This window comes from Seriola aureovittata, chromosome 3, assembly GCF_021018895.1.
Source record: "Seriola aureovittata isolate HTS-2021-v1 ecotype China chromosome 3, ASM2101889v1, whole genome shotgun sequence".
Classification (NCBI taxonomy): Eukaryota; Metazoa; Chordata; class Actinopteri; order Carangiformes; family Carangidae; genus Seriola; species Seriola aureovittata.
In genome coordinates this window covers 999,193-1,017,269 of record NC_079366.1, presented here as the reverse complement: position 1 = coordinate 1,017,269, position 18,077 = coordinate 999,193, and the positions used below count along the sequence as shown (strand labels likewise).

Below are 18,077 nucleotides of genomic sequence, written 5' to 3'. Positions count from 1 at the left end.
GTGGCTTTGTCTTTCGACGAGCTGAGGGGCTGCAGCTGGACCAAGTTGTGTGCCTGAACTTATCGCAATCTTTCATTTGTTATTGCGGCTAGACTGCAACCTAGTAGTGGACGTTCCTCATCCTCCCTTGGGCAGAGGCAGAGCATGTGCCGGAGAAACTGTGCTTAAATGTGTTCTGAGTCACTGAAATGTTGCCAGAGATGCAGTAATTAGTGTTAATGTTCTTTTACACGTTTTTGGTAGATTACTGTCACTTTTGAGGCAAGACACTTTTGCACCATGAGATAAGTTGCTCATACAGTTAATGACATCCTGCTTGTGCGCAATGAGACCTGATGCACGAGCGGGCGTGACAAGCACTCATTCAACTGCCTCCCTCAATAGGATGTCAATCTTATGTTACTTCCGAAGAAGGTGACTATCAATCTCGACACCTGTCGGTAATTTTGGTACCTTCAATACCATGAAAAAACTAGTACCGTCCCGTTTTTTGCCATGTGGCATTGACTTGGTACCGAAGTATCGGTTCCAGTGACAACCCTAGTCATGACATCATCACTGTGGCTCCTTCACATACTATTGATGGTGTTAGTTCATTTTTTGAACATTTTAAACTAAAAGTCTGGCCAGATTTGGCCAGATCTTACACATTGCACCTTTAAGGAGACAGGGAAATTTATTCAGTATTAGATAATTCCAAGTTTTATTTTACTCCTTCCAAGCTCTACACGATGGGTTTACTGACTAACACTTTATGCTGGAAACATCAGACATATATAGGAACATTTTTACATGCAATATGGGAGTGTAAACTCATTTTCCTATTTTGGAAAAAAAGTAACGGAATGCATAGGGAAATGGGTGGACTTGATGATACATACCTGTGTCGCCAAAACTGTTTATTGGGTGACCAAGGAGAATTACCAAATATATATATATATATTATTATTATTATTATTATTTTTATTACAGTGAAAAAGGTAGGGGTCATTGTGTTCCTACATCTGCAAAGACCCGCACCTGCTCTGCCTTTGATTGGTTCTGTCACCGATATTCTCTTTCACTGAATGCAGCCAGGGGAAAAAAATGTGTGTGTAGGTGTGAAACCTCGTCCTGTACCTACTTGTCCTCGACCGCATTCACAACTTAACAACCAAACATACTGGTAATTCAAAATGAAGAGAACTATTCATTAAGAAAACTGCTGTGGTGTCCATTATACCAGATCCTTTAATTAACAATGTTTCGCATATTATTGATAATTTGTGGTGGTGGTTGTGGTTTGCCACAATATCAACACTGACACGTATCTATGAAAATCTTATTTTACTGTAGAGCTGAGCACAGCCCATTGATTCTCTCACTACCTCACAAACACATCAGACTCATTGTGATAGTCGGAATGGCCATACACTATTATTATATAATTAATTTAAGAAGTACAACAAAAGTAAAAGTATCAATAAAGCAAAATACTGTAAAATACTCATTACAAGTAAAACTCCTACAAGAAAAATCCTACATAAGTATTACATACATTACATGAGTAATAGCAGCAAAATGCAGTTAAAGTATAAAAATTAAAGCACTGGTTTGGTCCCTCTAACTGACTTAGTATTGTATATGACATCATTAGGTTCAATAGAGTACATTTGAACATTTATTAAAATTAAACCATGTAAGAGGTTTAGAGGGAGCTAGTGGAGCTGTTAACAACTCAGACATCTGAAATCTGACCCCGAGCACACACTGCTGTTTGTAAGAAGTCAAAAGACAAAAAGGTTGGAAACCGATGGTTTCAAGTTTGACAGTGTGCTGTCGTTTAGAAGCTTGTAGGGTTGTACCAGTGGATGATAATATCGGTGATCGACGATCAGAACGATCGCGGATTGCTCATGCCCTTGAAAATGTCACGATGATATTTGACTTCTTTACCCATTAATCGAGTACCTTATTATTATTTGTTGTATTAAATTAATATTAAATTTAATTTGCCCTGCTATACACATATATAACCTCATATAACTGATGCTTGCAACGTGCGCGCGCACACACACACACACACTACTGATTGTAATGAACAGTTGCTTGTTGTGTGTAGCGGAGGAGATCGACAGACAGACAGAACACATCATTTAGTTTGGTTTCTCTGTCAATGAGAGAGACGCATTATTGTGATGACAATTTTGCTTTAACATAGCTATAAAGTGTAACATAACAATCATATCATCGATTGGCAATTTCCCGGGGTGATGATCGGACTGTGGTTAAGATCATGAAACCCTAGAAACTTGTTACATTAACCATTATCTGTTGTGTAAAATCTTCATCTTAAAAGTAATTAGTAACTAAACCTGTCAAACACATGTAGAAGAGTGGAGGTAAAAAGTAGCATAAAGTGAAATAGTCAAGTAAAGTACAAGCACCTCAAAATTACAGTACTTGATTGAATGTACTTAGTTACTGTGTAAGATACTTGATCCTGAACAAATGTCTTCAGTGGAGATGGTCTCATCTGACTCGGAAATACTGTATATGCCTTTTGCAAACGATGACTTGTGCAATGATTAAAAAAAAAAAAAAGGTTATGGTTATTGTGGCCCGGTGCAGCAGAAAAAAATCACCCACATGAAAATGTTAGGCACGCTAGACGTCTGTAACAAACCAAAACATGGCAGGTGTAAGTTAACAATACTGTGTGTGCGCTTTTACAACAAGAGATCATTTCGAGGAAACCATTTCCTGTGTCTCCAAGAAGAGCACTTTTGCTCTACAGCAGCCAAGTTCCAGTAAAACTAGCATCTAGCACCTAGCATCTAGTGTGCTTCATCACTGAGCACTATCACTCTGAAGATTCGCCACAGAAAGAAAGCTGTTTGCAGAGACAATGACAGACAGACTTTTTAGACAGCTGTTCAGTTTATGGACGAAGATTTCAACCCTTCAGTTAATAAGGAGATGCTTGCACCTGTTCAGGCCAGGCAAGATGGTTAGACCTATCTTCCTACACTTGTGTGTGCAGTCGTTAGCAGAAGGATAAACTATTAGCAACATTCCACATAGCCAGTCATCACCTGCTCACAACCAACCACTGCAACACATTTAGATCCTACAACAGCCTGTTACCTGTCCAGGAGAAGTTCTCTCCATCTCTGAAACCCTTCACCAATATTGGCACACATCCATCTGAAGCAACATGCACACACATCTGCATTTGTAGAACAGCTAATAGGAACACTCTCTCTCTGAAAAGACCTGTGAATGGCCGAAGTCTCTTGTCACGGGCAAGAATTTCTAAAGTCTGAAAACAGAACCAAGAGGAAGAGCGGACATCTAATTTGCTCCCAGACCACTTAAATTAGAATATGGAAACGAGTAGGTGGAAGGTGGGACAGATAGCATCAAGTAAAACCAGCACAGAATGGCAGAATTTTGATATAATAAATTGAAAATAAGGTTGTATGTTGGCTGTGTCAGATTAAACTGGTATAACTAGGACGCAGCTCATCATGCCAATTTGACTGAGTGTTTTCTGACTTTTAGACAAGTCAACTAGTCTAAATTCTAATTTCTGTTTTATCAACTAGGAAAGTAACCATTAGGAACAATGTATTTTATCTAGTCTGAACTACAGGAGGTGGGTCGAATCATACCCCTGCCTGTCAGCCTGCACGTCAGATCAGATTTATACGCTATACAGGGCAAGTTTACCCTGTTTTTTTTTTTTTGTCAATGTATTGTAGCACTGCACAGCATACACACTATAGCTCCAGTGTAAACAGTGTAGACTACTTAATCTCACACACCTGATTTTTATGGGCTTCTTGGTCCAAATGCTGAAGATCATGGATCCATAATATTAAGTTTATGAGATTAAAGTATTGATATAATAGAGAGAATGCCATCCCCAACAGTGAAATGATGCAATTCACTAGAAAGAAAATGTCTCATTCTGTTGGGTTTGTTTGGACCTAAAGAAACACTCCCTCACAAACTATCCTTGACATGCGCTAACAGAGGTGTGCAGAGAGCAGCCAAGATTAATTTAGGCTTGTAATCAAGTAACAGAATGAATTAACAATAACTAGTGACAGCGGATATGAGCTACCACTGGCGACGTTTGTCATTTTAACCCCTGAAAGCAGCGCTCAGCAGCTAAGATGAGAAGCTACAGCTGAATGTTTTCTTCACTGCTTTGCTAATGATTATTAACGTCATGTCTCAGTGAATCTGCATCTTTCCAGCCTACGTATCTGAACTCAGAGTCACTAACTGCTTTGTCCAATTAATATTTCACACTCACATGACACATTTTCACTGTCTCTGCTATACCTGTCTTAATCAAATATTTCCTAATTTTTTATATTGTTATTAAACCTTTTTAACCATGTCTCATCTTAAACATTAACTGACAATATTTCATGTTTAGGAACATATAATCAATGAATTATTAATATTGTAAGAAGAAAAGAAAGGTGGACATCACCTAACCTTAGTGGATATAACTAGTTATCATTTTGTCACCCAGCACTGTCAAATACATCACTCTTGGATTTGGTTTACTACATTTAATTTTATATGCAGATTCTGAGATTTGAGCCACATCGTGTCAACCTCAAAAGAAAAAGTGTGCAATCATTTTCTATTAGGGCTGAACAATTGATCGAAATATTATTGAAAAAAAATGCAATATGGCCAAGTGCAAAATCGAAATAGTAGGAACTGCAATTTCTTTGGTAACGGTAAAATGTGTCACAACAAACCGTAAATGAAGCGTTGTGGTGCTACAGACACGCAGTGGCCTGCAAACCATATTCTCCAGATGTAAGGGGATGTGTCACATCATCATCATTTTTATGTTTTACAGTGAAAGAAAAATGCAAAAGTTATAAATACAACTGTAATGGTGATTCATATTGCAATTGCAATATCTGTCATAATAATTGCAATATGACTTTTTTGCATATTGTTCAGCCCCATTTTCTATACACCTTTATACTCTTTTGATTGGCAGAACACACTCGACATTCAGATGTGGAGAAGGTCTGATAACACACACCTTGCCATGAAAACTGGCAGGAATACAAGGTGTTGCTTCTTGTTTATTACCCGCTATCTGTCTTAACTTGGCACACTGCCACAGTGGGCAACATTATGACATGTCAAGACTAACATTATGGTTTATAATTCTGTCAATTGGACCTAGTACTGCCGAGTGGCATGATGCCGAATACTAAACATTCTGCTTCGACATGCTGTAAAAATCCAGGATTGCCTTTATGAAAGCAAACTATTCAGTAAATCACAGCCTAGCACACTGAGGGACTTCAAACATGACAAGATGGTTCACCTTATTAAGTGCTCTCAATAAAAATATCAGATAGTTATTTCCTCATTCAACCATATCTGATCAATATTATAAAACACTGTGCATCCTTACTCCGTCAGGCACAATCTATAACCTCCAATGCTGTAAATGCATGAAAATCTCCAGACAGTGGTACCTCCTTACATCTGAAAGGAGCCTATAGCACTGCCAGCACCAATGCACATAAATGCTGGGTGTGTATGGGCCGCTGCAGTCACGGCAGCAGCAGCAGCAGCAGCAGTTAGAGGCTATATGCACCAAACCCACAGAACGATTGCTTTTACGGATGGATGCCAACAATCTAATTTCATGATCACAGGTCTCCAATTTTGGATTTCCATTTACATCGAAATTTTCGTTTAAAAAAAATGTTTTTTATGGAATAGCTCACTAACAGACCGGCAGAGGATGCTTGACAGATACAGCTGAGGCTGGTGACACGTAAACCCTGGTAGATTCAGTCAAACGGCCCAACTCAGCCCCGCAAAGATGTTTCATTCTCTTTAAAGGACAGACGGTCCTGCCAAACTGCACTGAAAATCTCACTGTTTATGTGGAGGCTGTGATTAAGCAAATGCACATGTTTTAACATATCATTAACACCCTTTTCTTGATCCTTGAGGGGTCCAGTCTCTAAGTCGGCGTGCATATATAAGTTAATCGTGCAGTGGCTTTTTGGGTTTGATCACTGATTAGCAAAACAGCAGTTCTCTGCCATATTCTGAAAATACACTTCAGCCAACATTGGACAGTGGGTCATATTGAAACTGGGGTGGGGACGCACAGCTAGCGGGGACGACAGTATCGTTACGGACCTGGGATGAGGAGCAAAATGACTTTAATACTTTACTACTCCTACTAGCTAATGTTAAAATTAATTTAACAGTAGCTAATTTGTCCTACAATGCTGACTACAGCGAGTCCATAAAGACGAACGTACGTTAGGGTGGCGATAACCAGCGTTACAGCGGCACGATAATGGGAGTTGTAGCTTTAACAAGCTTCATCATAGCTATTGTGAACTAAGCACATATGTAGAAAAAGTACTAAGCTTAAACCAAAGCAAGGGCATCGCATGGTTTAGATAATAACGTTAAATGGTGTGGTTGGTTAGGCTCAGTGCAATGTTTCTGTATTAGCTTCTTTTCCATAGCACATTAACATTAGCTAGCCTTAAGCTACTCATTGGTTAGCCCTGGCTAGCAGCGGGCTAACAATTCATCTCACCTGCGAGAGGTTTTGTAAAAGCTCAGGGTCCAAACGCAGAAAATGGGATGTCAGTCTCAAAGGTGTTGTTTCCTCCTCGGATTAAAATCCGCAGAAACAGCTCGTCACATTCATTATTATCCATACGAGAGTCACTGAACGGTGCCAGTAAACTGTACGACTGTACGGGTCTTTCTCTGGTGGTTAGCTTCCCCAAGCGCCAGGCTAATAATAAATGGTTGGCTAGCTGGCCAGGCACCGATACGTCTGACGTTATTTTACTACAGGCAGCTAGCTTAACTAACTATTAGCTAGAGGTCGAAGCTGCTTGGTTCTGTAACTTCTTTCAAGTGGTGAGTGTCCGAATGCAGGCCGCTCCGCCTGCACGGAAGTTAAGAAGAAAACGACGAGAATCTACTCCCAAAAGAATTATGTGCTCTCCTCACACATCCATAATAATGGTGGCCTACACATCACCAGAGGCCGACATATTTGCCTGTACTACAAAACTCTGATGCCAGGGTCCAACAGTAGAATTGTCGCAAATGTAAAAAGCTCTGATTGGACGACAAGGTTGTCAATCAGGCCATAAGCGAATTGTTTTTGCTTCTTACACACACACACACACACACACACACACACACACACACACACACACACACACACACACACACACACACACACACACACACACACACACACACACACACACACACAGTGAACGTCATGATTGCACACTAAATAGTGATTGCAATAGATAATAAAGCCATGGTAATATATTTTAATATATTTTATTGTCGCTTAGCATGGTTGGCACATAAGCTGTCTCTGACATGAGGTTTTAATCCTCTCATGTGACACACTGACACAGTAACGTATGTTTGTGTGTGTGTGTGTGTGTGTGTGTGTGTGTGTCTTTATTTGGGGACCAAGGCACAGTATAGTTAACACTAACACACACACACATACACACCCACACACACAATGGGGAGATTAAAATGACAGCAGGGGCTATGAGGATAAGCCCACACAACCAAGCTCCTCATCAGCACACCCACACACAAACACACACACACACACACACACACACACACACACACACACCCACAATCCAGAATTCCATGTATGATTTTCTGGTGGCAGGATTTTAGATTTGTTATTATTTTGGAGATTTTGTTAGTGTGTGTGTGTGTGTGTGTGTGTGTGTGTGTGTGTGTGTGTGTGTGTTTACACATTTTTGTAACCTCTTTGGAACCTTTGCTGATATAAACACCAACCTTGTCGGGACCAGTAGTTCATAATGAGGTCCTGGCAGTCAATGCAATGTCCATGAATGTCTGTGTGTGTGTGTACTGAAGCCCCTTGGCAATTGGCATGTGAGTCCATGAAAGACCCTGAACTAAAGGGACAATTATGGCATTGAAAATACAAAGGATGATTTTGTGATGACCCATATTCTTTAGGGGGGGTCAAACAAAGAAAACTGATTTTCAACATGAGGTGGAGAGGCCTGCATTTCTTTAAGTTTCAATACACTATTCACCTATCCAAATAGAGTTATTGGTCACTGTAATTGTCCCTGCTGTTCTTACCTGTAGTTCTCTGGGCTCTTCTATTTCACTTGTGTGTGAATTTTTATTCTTCTTATCATTTACATAAGTGGAGGATCTATGGCTAGGAAATATGTGTAAACATAGCTTTGGTTTGTTATGTTCCCCCTCAATAGCTCTACAGTGTGGAAGCCAAGAAAGGCCATACTAACGATAAAGAGATAGGCTACTATTAGGGAAAAATGATTTCTTGTTACCCCGAGATAATGTTGGAAAGATATTTACAGATTCAAATTCCCCGGTTCAACAAACGAAGCTACAACCTAGTTTTCATCAAAACGAGCCGGAGGAGTAACACTGATCTCTATGAGCAGCCGGCTGTGAGACAGTGCTCAGGGACCTTCTACAAAACACATCAAAAACAGATATATTAGTTAATATTCGATAACTTCACTCTTACGCACTGTAGTGTCACAAAAATCATGTCACACATCAATGGTCTCCTGTTGGTTATATTACAACACTTAATGTGGAGTAACATGCTTTTTCCTAATTATAATAATTATAATAATAGTAAAAAACAGATATTTAAAGGAGAGGAAGACCATGAGAGAGAAGAAGAGAGGTGCAGGGACAGAACCATGGATGTATTAACAGAATGTTTTCAAAAGTGAAATATGGAATCAAGAACAGAAAATACAATTTCATTTAATATTTCCAATGATTTTTAATTGTTTACATTTTTCCACAACAAATCAAAGCAAAATTGCAAATCAAGTCAGAAAAAAAATAACACAATAATACTTATTTACAGTGGAAAATCAGATCAGCCATCAGCCCCTTCAGTTTATAGAGATGATAAATATTTGTTATCGCTTACATTTGGTTTTAAAATTTATTTCATGACAAAACTTTAGCTCCCTCCTCAACATTGGTTCCGCTGTGGCCAGAAGGTCTGAATTGTCTATCATAATAAAACACAATAAAATCAACAACACCTGTACAATGTGATGCAATCCAATACCATAGACACACAATAACTACTACCGTTCTGACGCCTATAATGTCCAATTAACTAAAGACTTAGTCACAATAATTTGTGTGGCCAGTGTTTTTACTGAATTTGTATTATAGTAAGTTGTGTCTGCTGTATATTCTGTTTCGCTTGAACGCATTTCCTACTACAATTGAGGGTCGTGTTGGTCTGCCACAGTCTGGTACTCTGTGCATGTGCATCTCCCGATCCACACTCCATTCCAGTTGGAGGCAGTAAGGCACCACGACGTGTTTAGTCAACTGCTACCAAAATCAGGAAGTAGAAGTAGAAGCATGCTTATTAGGTCAAAAAAACACATCTCCCCAAGCCTCTGTGCTATTTCTAGCCAGGAGTTCAACACCTTTTGGCTCTTCAAGAAGATCCACAAATGTTGGTAACGCTTTGCACAAACTCTCTTCAAAACAAAAATCTGTTTTATTATCAGGAGCAAGCACAGTTCAACAACGAATTTTGGGCTGCACTCAGAAGTCGGCATATGGGTCCACGTGGACTCTGGCGGACATGGGCAGATGACGACAGTTAGGTCATGCGCATCAAAGCCGACCCTCTCAGGAATACAGACGCAGAAAATATGAATTGGCCTTTAAACATCAAGACGTCGAACCGAGGCACTTCTTGAAAAGCATACATGTAATGTCACACACACAAACACACATTTCAGCTATTTTAAAATATCATTATGTAATCATAATCACTGTACAAATCTTATCATTAAGCTATTAAGACTGTACAAGCTCCTTGTTTATAGAACTCACTAGAAGCCATGTTGTGCTCTCAGCATGCAGGCATCACAATACATCTTTATTCATCATCTCTCGCTGCTGCATTCCAGTGCTTCTTGAATTACAAGAGTAAAAAAAAGCAGCTTTAGTTGTTTGCTACAATAATATCAAATCTTTTTTTTTTTACTTTTACTTGACTAAAACAAGGACTACAAAATGACTTTTAAATGATCCAAATCAATATGATTTTTTTATTTATTGGAAAAGCACCTGCACCCAAAAGTCTTACTACATTCTGATTCTCTGTTATTTATTACTGAGGTCACTTGCTGTGGAATCAGCTTCTCCTCCTCGTTTTGGTCCTCCTAATGGTGCAGTCGGACAACAGTCCACTTCCCTTTCATGTCAATGTGAAATGGGGCGGAGACTTGTTGGCTTCTGGTTGAAAATTGTCCAGCCTGCAGCAATCAATCTGGTTGAACTTTGACCTGTAATATTGAACCTGAGAGATGGGTGGGACTGACCTTTCATTCTTACACGGGGAAAAGTGAATGTGTCTCTGTTTCACACTGACATGAGAGGGAAACAATTTTTGGCACAAATGCACCATGACAGAGCTTTGATTAATAAAATATCCACAGATTGTGATGTTATGTCAAACCAGCAAAAGAAGAAACAACTGACAGACACTCACTTTGGATACTTACTGGAAATGACGGTTGATGCTTTTACCTCACGTTTTGAGCGCAAGGTTGACGCAATTGACACAGATCTCATGGCACACACGTCTCTTTTCACGCAATAATAAAAGTCAAGTCATGAAAGTCATGAAATAGCCGCCTAAAATAACTTTAGGTAGGTGCTGCAAAGATGTTGTACAACACCGAGATAACCAGCTGCTTGTGTGAAAGTGGGTGAAGTGAACAATCTTGTCATTTCTACACATTTGTCACTCAACACGGTGGTTCTTCAATTGTGTCACCAAACTGGGCGGGCAGCTGAATCCTGACACAGGTACCTAAAGGATTTTACTGGCAGACTGCTTGTAGTTCAATGCCTTTCAATCATTTCATCTGACGAAGACCTCTGTGTGGTTGTGCTACTGCTAGCTAGCAAGCTAACATTAATTCCATCCATCCAACATCAGACTGATAAACTTTCTACTTGAAATCCATGTTAAAGCCAAGGCACTTCTTATTTTATTAGACTAATTATTGCAGCAGAGGCTGGGAACATTTGCATATAAATATCAACTGACCCTGTGCTGAATTTGACACTAACACATTCAAAAATGAAAAGACTGAATCAGTCAAAGCTCGTCTTTGGGAAGGGAAGAGTTTTCACATTTCTAATGTGTGTTTCTAATGTGTCAAGGTGTTGGTAGGTGGACTTTAAAAATTCTGGACAAAGCCAAGATTGCAGTTCTCCCCTGCTTTCAGTTTTTATGCTAAACTAAGCTAAGCCAAGCTAATTGGCTACATACAAATGAACACAGAGACATGAGAGTGGTATCAATCTTGTATCAATCATCTAAATCTCAACAAGGTAATAAATAGTATTTCTAACTATACTGCCCACTGGGTGATTATTTGTAATGCTCCCTGAAGGTTGTTTAGGTTGCTCGTTGCTTTGCTAGTGCTCTATATTCAGCAAGTAGCTTTACGAAGTGTAGAAACTACCAAGGGAAGTTATCAGATATACTGTACATTGACATATATATATATGGTATGTCAGATATGGAAGCACAGAGTGGGTGTAGTTGCTTATTACATTTAGGCCTGCTATCTTAACATCACAACTTAAGCATTACTTCTATTTACACTTGTAATCACTTGTTACTTGCTCACTTGGGGTAACAAATGATGTTTCTGTAACTGGTAGTAATTAACCTTGAATTGTGATGCTATGTTAGAATAACTTCAAATTGTGGTCATAACAACAGTATGCAGCATGCGTACATTTACTCTTTTGGCTGGCATTTTTGCTGTTTACGATGATGGATTACTCAGCAAAAGTTTCAAGCACATTCCCTGATCTACAAAGTCGAGTTATGCTTTGAAAAATGGCTGAAAATACTCTTAAGCTACTGTATGTAGTTAAAAGGAAATAGGATAAAACATGCAGAAAAACACTGATATGGTCCTTGAAATTTTATGTTTGTTTGCTCGGGTCAAAGGTTTGGGGACTGGAACTTTTCCCAGTATGCAGTGCACTAGTCCATCAAGAATATATTTTTTAAATCTTATTTACGGTGTTAGTGGAGAAGCTCCCATAAACAGGGAATCAACTTGTAAACTCGTTAACCACTGAGCCACCTTTACATGACGGAGACTAGTGAAAAGACTGTTTTCTAAAGGAGAGGCCTGACCTCAGAGTTAGAAATGTAACTTGTATTCTGTATTCATAAACCACTGAACAGAAATTAAAAAAAATGTAATATAAATTGATCATTTCACTTGAATAATCTATAATCTTAAACACTGTGCCCGTTTGGTGTGTATCCACTAGCTGCGTGCCCATTGGCTTGGCTCTTATCAGTTCCTCTAGCTGATTGGTTTAGAGGAGCATTCTCTTTGTCATGGCTGGCAGCCAGCCTATCACGTGCTGCCTTTGCCCTGATCAGGTTTCTGCGGTGATAGAACAGATAGCCCGGCAACAGGAAGCCAGCCAGGGAGAAGATGAGAAGGCCCAAATTGATCTGTTGTAAGGAGAAACACGTCAGTGCATGTTGCTGTATGCATTTACATACTCTTGACCTCGCTTTGATTGATTGTGTGTGTGTTTTCTACCCAGTAAGGATCTCCATGGAAGTGTCCCAACATTAGTATGAAAAGTGGCTGTTGGAGCAAGGCGAAAGCAGCACTGATCAATGACTGCATGCCTGTTAGCGTCCCAAAGTGGTTGGCTGGATATCTAGAGAGAAAGACAAAGAATGTCGAAGAATTTTTCCAGTCACTGTCAAATATAAATATATTATATGAACAACACACAAGACTTAAACTGCATATGTTAATGACGGATACATCTAATTCGGACCAAACCCAAATGTGTGCTGCACAGTGTGTGGAAACATGATATCATCACTGGCTGGTAGTCCAAGCAAGATTCTTTGCTTAGGTGCAGTCACTCTTTACGCCCCAACCACGTCTTGCTTGTTAAAGCTCCATATAGTCTAAAGGTAGATGTCCATGTGTTGTTTGATTATAAAGCAGGTCTAAGTTCTATATCATTACTGTGAAAGTATCAAAGCCTCAGTCCACAGAGAAATGCACACAGCCTGTATTCAGAAACTGAGCCTTAAAACTAGCTGTCAGCTGACTTCTGGAACTTAGTGATGTCACAACAAAGCAGTCACCAAGTCCTGCCCACCTGGACCCATCATCCAGCCTTGTAGGATTTGGTTTCTCTGAGTGTTTACCTGAAATCTGCTATATTTTTATTGGATCACTCAGAAAACAGTGAGCCGATCAGAAGAGAGGCTCAGAGCCTCCTCTCTTCTGATTGGCTCACTGACCTGTTGTTACTAGAGCTCCAGAGAGAAGCCTGAGAGAGGCGAAGTAAAACTACATTGAGATGGTTTTTGGTTCTTAAAACAACAAATACAGTATATCTTCTTACGGATCAACACTTCAAATAAAACACAAAAAAGGAAGGAAATTTGGAGTTTTAAAGCAGCACTACTGTTCATGAGCTTTGGTTGGCCCGGATGAATTACGTGATGGTTTTAAAACGGTATGCCCATTTACACATCTAGCGGACTTAGAGCAACATTAGCATTCATTCCTGATGATAGATGAATATATGTCCAGTATTCAACTTGTTTTAGCTCCGTTTTGGTCTCCACCAGCTCCTGAGAAAAATATCTAGTTCTACAGTAAATGCTTATCAAGTATTTGAAAGTGCTGAGAATGAACCAAATCAGTAAAGTGTCAGGTCCATAAAACCAAAACAATGAACTGAAAGACACTAAAAAGCTCCACAGAGCTGAGAGGAATCAGGTGATAATAATCTGTGAGTCTCTCACTACAAATGACACATTTCACATTATACACAGTCATTTGAGACCCATTATTAATACAAACACATTGATTAGAGCAGCTTGTCAGTGGCAGTACTTACACAGCAGCGTAGAGGCCTCCACAGCAGGAGTGGATAAATCCTCTCACTATAGTATGTAGAACAAATGACACCAACTGACAAAGAAAGACACAACAGACACACACAGATTCACAGATCATCATATGCGTCACTGTGTGTGTTTCTGTGTGTATAAATTTACATGCACTGGTCTTCATACTGTATTCACACACATGGTAAGTTTGATCATTGGGATTCTGAGCAGTATTTTTCTAACCTGAAGGGGCAGGTTTTCAATCAAGGAAACTATTCCAAAGGTGACCAATAGGAGGTTGGTGAAGACGAAAGCCCTCATGGCATTGGTCATTTTCTGGACCTTTCTGTCTCGTTTTGGGGGATCTGATTGGCTGAAAGGGACAAATGTCAAATATCAAAGAGGCATATTGCTAAGGAAGAGGTGTGGATAATACAGATAAGTCCCAAATGCGGGAGTATGACAGTGTGCTGTTATCTAGTCCCTCCAGAAAGTTGCAATGTCTCAATAATTAATGCAAATTCAACTATCCCCGTGAATTCTGTGCGAACTTGGATTTTTGTCCAATCACCGCAACTTTTCCGCAAATTTGATCAAACATCCTCAAAGTTTCCCTCGAGTGGCACCAATCACAGCAGTCCCTGATCAAAACCTTGATGTATGTCACCAAACTCACTTCCTTAATTCTGGTTTTGAAGCATGTTGTGAAGCTGCAGATATATGTGACATGAACGTCTTACATTTACCAACAAACATCACTGTTAAAGACCGTGTAAAGACATTCAAACATGTTTTACATAAAAAGGTTAAATAGTTTTGTACTACTGTAACACTGTGGTGGAACCACAGGTGTAGAGCTGCCGGAGCCACTGGAAGGAGGCTCCACTACTTTTATTATCCAGATGAAATAAAATATTTACAGTCACATGATCTGGTTGATATTTATCTACATTTTAAGAGCTTGAAGATCCAATCATCACTAAAGAGTCTGTTATGTAAAGATCTGACAAAAACTAATGATCAAAGTTCTCATACTTACATTTAAGATGTATTGATTTATTTCCAAACATCAATCACGCATCAAGTAACATTCAAGAAAACATTCCACCTTAAAAGATGGCGGTAGCTGCCGGTAGCCTCTGAGCTGCTCAGTGAATTAAATGGTTAATTAGTAAAGATAAAAAGACAGAAAACAGCCTTTCATTTATCATTCACTCTGATCTAACTGTTTGATAGGCAGAAATCGTGGGGCGGGGTATAAAATTACTATACACATGTAAAAAGTTCTACGTTAAAAATTCATAAATTCATGAGCTTTTTATAAAGATCAGCTCTACCTGTGATTAAGCCAGAGCAGAGGAGAGGAATCGCTTGTTTCTAAAAGCTGTAAAATAATCTAAAAACATTGCAACATGCATCACAACTTTTATGAAAAGCTGCTGCAAAATCAGGTATTTTAGTCGCAACAATCTCAAAAAAAGTCTGTGAAATCCTGGAGGGACTGGTTATCATGAAGACTGGACTGACTCTATATATCGACAGCAACCAATAACTCTTTCACTTAAGTTTCTAGATCCTATGTGTTGAAACCTTCCAAGCCCACTACAGTGAGTGTCAGGCTGTCTGCTGTACAACAACGTGTGAATGTAGCACACATTACCCAAACCTAAAGAGAGGCTGATGAACCCCTTAATACCTTTTGTCTATTTGTGTGTTTGTGTTTTCCTCTTCACACTCCTTCATTCTCCAGTCCATCATGTAGCCAATCAAAGGACAAGTCAATAGACAAAGCAGCTGCATTGTACCAAAGATAGATGAGTAGAAACCAACTGGGGAGGACATGCAGAGACAGAGTGAAGTCAATAGAAATGAATGGAGAGTGAGAGACGGACACGTGTCAGGTAGATAGATGCCAGGGCCGTAGCCATAACTCATGAGTGGAGTCCCAGTGGGTAGTATTCACAAAGAGCCCACCCACTGAGCGCCTTGACTCTTACCTTGTTCCTCCACCTCCATTTTCATCTCTTCTGAGGCTGGAGGAGAGAAAAGCTGGTCAGGGATTCCCACAGATGGGTTAACACAAATTCCAATGAAATGTTTGAATGTAGTTCACAACATTACTGGTCAGTTCAGTCACTTCTGACCCAGCTTTTTTTCACAGTGTTGATATCCAGGGCCTGTATTCACAAAGCATTTTATGTTACCACTAAGAGTTCTCCTAAGTCAGAGAGGTTTTTAACTAAAAGTTTAGTTTTCACCTCCTCGTCTTGTGATGGTGCAATAATTTTAACATGTGTTCCATCTATAGCACCGACCACAGCGGGTAGACTGACCATGAAGCTCCTTTATTTCTCTGTAGTTGTTGAACATCTAATAGAAATTGTATGTATTGTCCTATGATGTCGGGTCAGAGCGCATTTATTGTTTGGTGAATAGATCAACTTTTCTCTGTTGTCAGGTAGCGCAGAGTTGCCAAACACTTCATTTCTGCACATCCTTCACAAACTCCACAACGATCATTATTCCCTCATGATTGAATCATATCTTTTAATTAATTCAGCATCATGTTAGGTTTCCAGAACACTGTGAAGTTTCTTAGTGATTTGGCCTTAGTAAGTTAGGAGTCCTCTCCACTACTTCTAACTTCTCCGACTTTGGAGCTACTTTTAGTGCTAAGTGGCTTTGTAAATTACTCTTAGTCACAAAAATGAGGAGTCATAAAGTTAGGGTTGACACCCCATTATTTTTGGGAGTTTCTCCTAAATCGGCAAGTTAGGAGTTACTTTTAGCCTTAAGATGCTTGGTGAATACAAGCCCAGAGCTCTTGTCACAGCTTTAGAACTTAAAAGCCTTAAAAAAGAAGTTGTACAAGTTATCATTCTTACGGTGGGCCTTGCCGTGGGTGACCAGAAACTCCACCATCTTGTTCATGGCACCCATGAAAAAGATCAGCCTCAGCTGGGTCATTGCCATGGTGATGAGACTCCACAGGAAGATGGGAGAACACACAGAATGACAGAGCGGCACTGAGCCTGAACAAGGAGAGAGAGAAAGAGCTTGTGTGTGAAAGTCATAGACTGTACATAAAAATGGTCCGATGGAAGAGCAGTTTTGAAGCTCACAGCGAGCTGCTCCACTGTCGCCATCTTGGGGGTTTCTGACTCCGCCCCTAATTCCTAGCTATTTCAAAAATGGACAAAGAGATGGGGCATGTGTGACTCCAGGCTAACTGCAGTGTCATAGAGTGCTAAATGCTTCACAGGCTTTTCCACCCTGATAAATTGAAAAAACAGGATAAAAACCTACATTTGTTGTTTCATACAAATATATAAACATAAATACAACACAGATGTAATGTTAATCTTACTCTGGCCAGTGCTTTGGGAATCTGTCTGCTCGGGGTTTGACTTCTTAGCCCCCATTGTGTCTTCCATTGTGGTCACTTGATTGATGTACCTGTCTCCAGTCATCTTGTCCTCTGTCACAACTCCACTCAGCTTCACCTTTTTACTAATGAGAAAAGAGAAGGAAATTTTTAAATTTAAAAAATTTAAATTTTAGAATGACATCTAAAGTAACCTCAGAACTTGAACCTGATGGTGACAGTGGGCAAGGACAGACTTATCCGCTGGGTGTGTTGTGTTATATTTATGATTATTGAACAAAAGTTTCAAAAGTCATGGTGCTTTCAACATGGAAAAGGGATTCTTTAGTAAACTGTGATCTGCTCTTTTTCCCTGGAATCTGGCATCTTTACACGGGTCCAATCCAGTTAGTGACACAACTGTGACAAACAATCGTTTTAAGAGCCATAAGCCTAGTGTACAATATGTGTCTGTATGTGCCACTGACATACAATATAAGAACTTGTATGTCAGTCATTCTGTACGATAGAAATGGATTTCAGTTGTTGTGTGTTGGTCACATAATGAGCTCAGTCTAATGTAGCTACAGTCACTATGTGTAGAATATTAATGTGATTATGGCATCTTTCAGATCACTCTGACTCCCTAAGTCAGATCTGTGTGTGGGGGGGTAAAGAGGGTCTTTTTTGAATGTCTGT

General features: G+C 39.6%; 2 protein-coding genes across 3 annotated transcripts in view; both read right to left on the bottom strand.

The window, feature by feature from the left end:
- zdhhc5a (zinc finger DHHC-type palmitoyltransferase 5a) overlaps window positions 1–7,185 on the bottom strand; it is a 35,824-nt gene extending 28,639 nt beyond the window's left edge. Inside the window, exon 1 of one of the 2 annotated variants that reach the window (XR_008827103.1) lies at window positions 6,596–7,184. The gene's annotated coding sequence lies outside the window, so the exon portion shown is untranslated. Of the gene's footprint in view, window positions 1–6,595 lie in introns of both variants that reach the window. The other variant, XM_056371455.1, reaches the window with a different exon arrangement.
- Window positions 7,186–8,826: 1,641 nt separating this feature from the next.
- Window positions 8,827–18,077, bottom strand: part of slc43a1b (solute carrier family 43 member 1b) — a 28,156-nt gene continuing 18,905 nt past the window's right edge. Inside the window, exons 8-15 of the mRNA XM_056371462.1 lie at window positions 17,382–17,524; window positions 16,900–17,046; window positions 16,012–16,047; window positions 15,711–15,843; window positions 14,258–14,387; window positions 14,023–14,096; window positions 12,693–12,816; window positions 8,827–12,601 (exon numbers count right to left, since the gene is read on the bottom strand). Coding sequence (XP_056227437.1) covers window positions 12,377–12,601; window positions 12,693–12,816; window positions 14,023–14,096; window positions 14,258–14,387; window positions 15,711–15,843; window positions 16,012–16,047; window positions 16,900–17,046; window positions 17,382–17,524 — 1,012 coding nt within the window. The 3' untranslated portion in view covers window positions 8,827–12,376. The remainder of the gene's footprint in view (window positions 12,602–12,692; window positions 12,817–14,022; window positions 14,097–14,257; window positions 14,388–15,710; window positions 15,844–16,011; window positions 16,048–16,899; window positions 17,047–17,381; window positions 17,525–18,077) is intronic.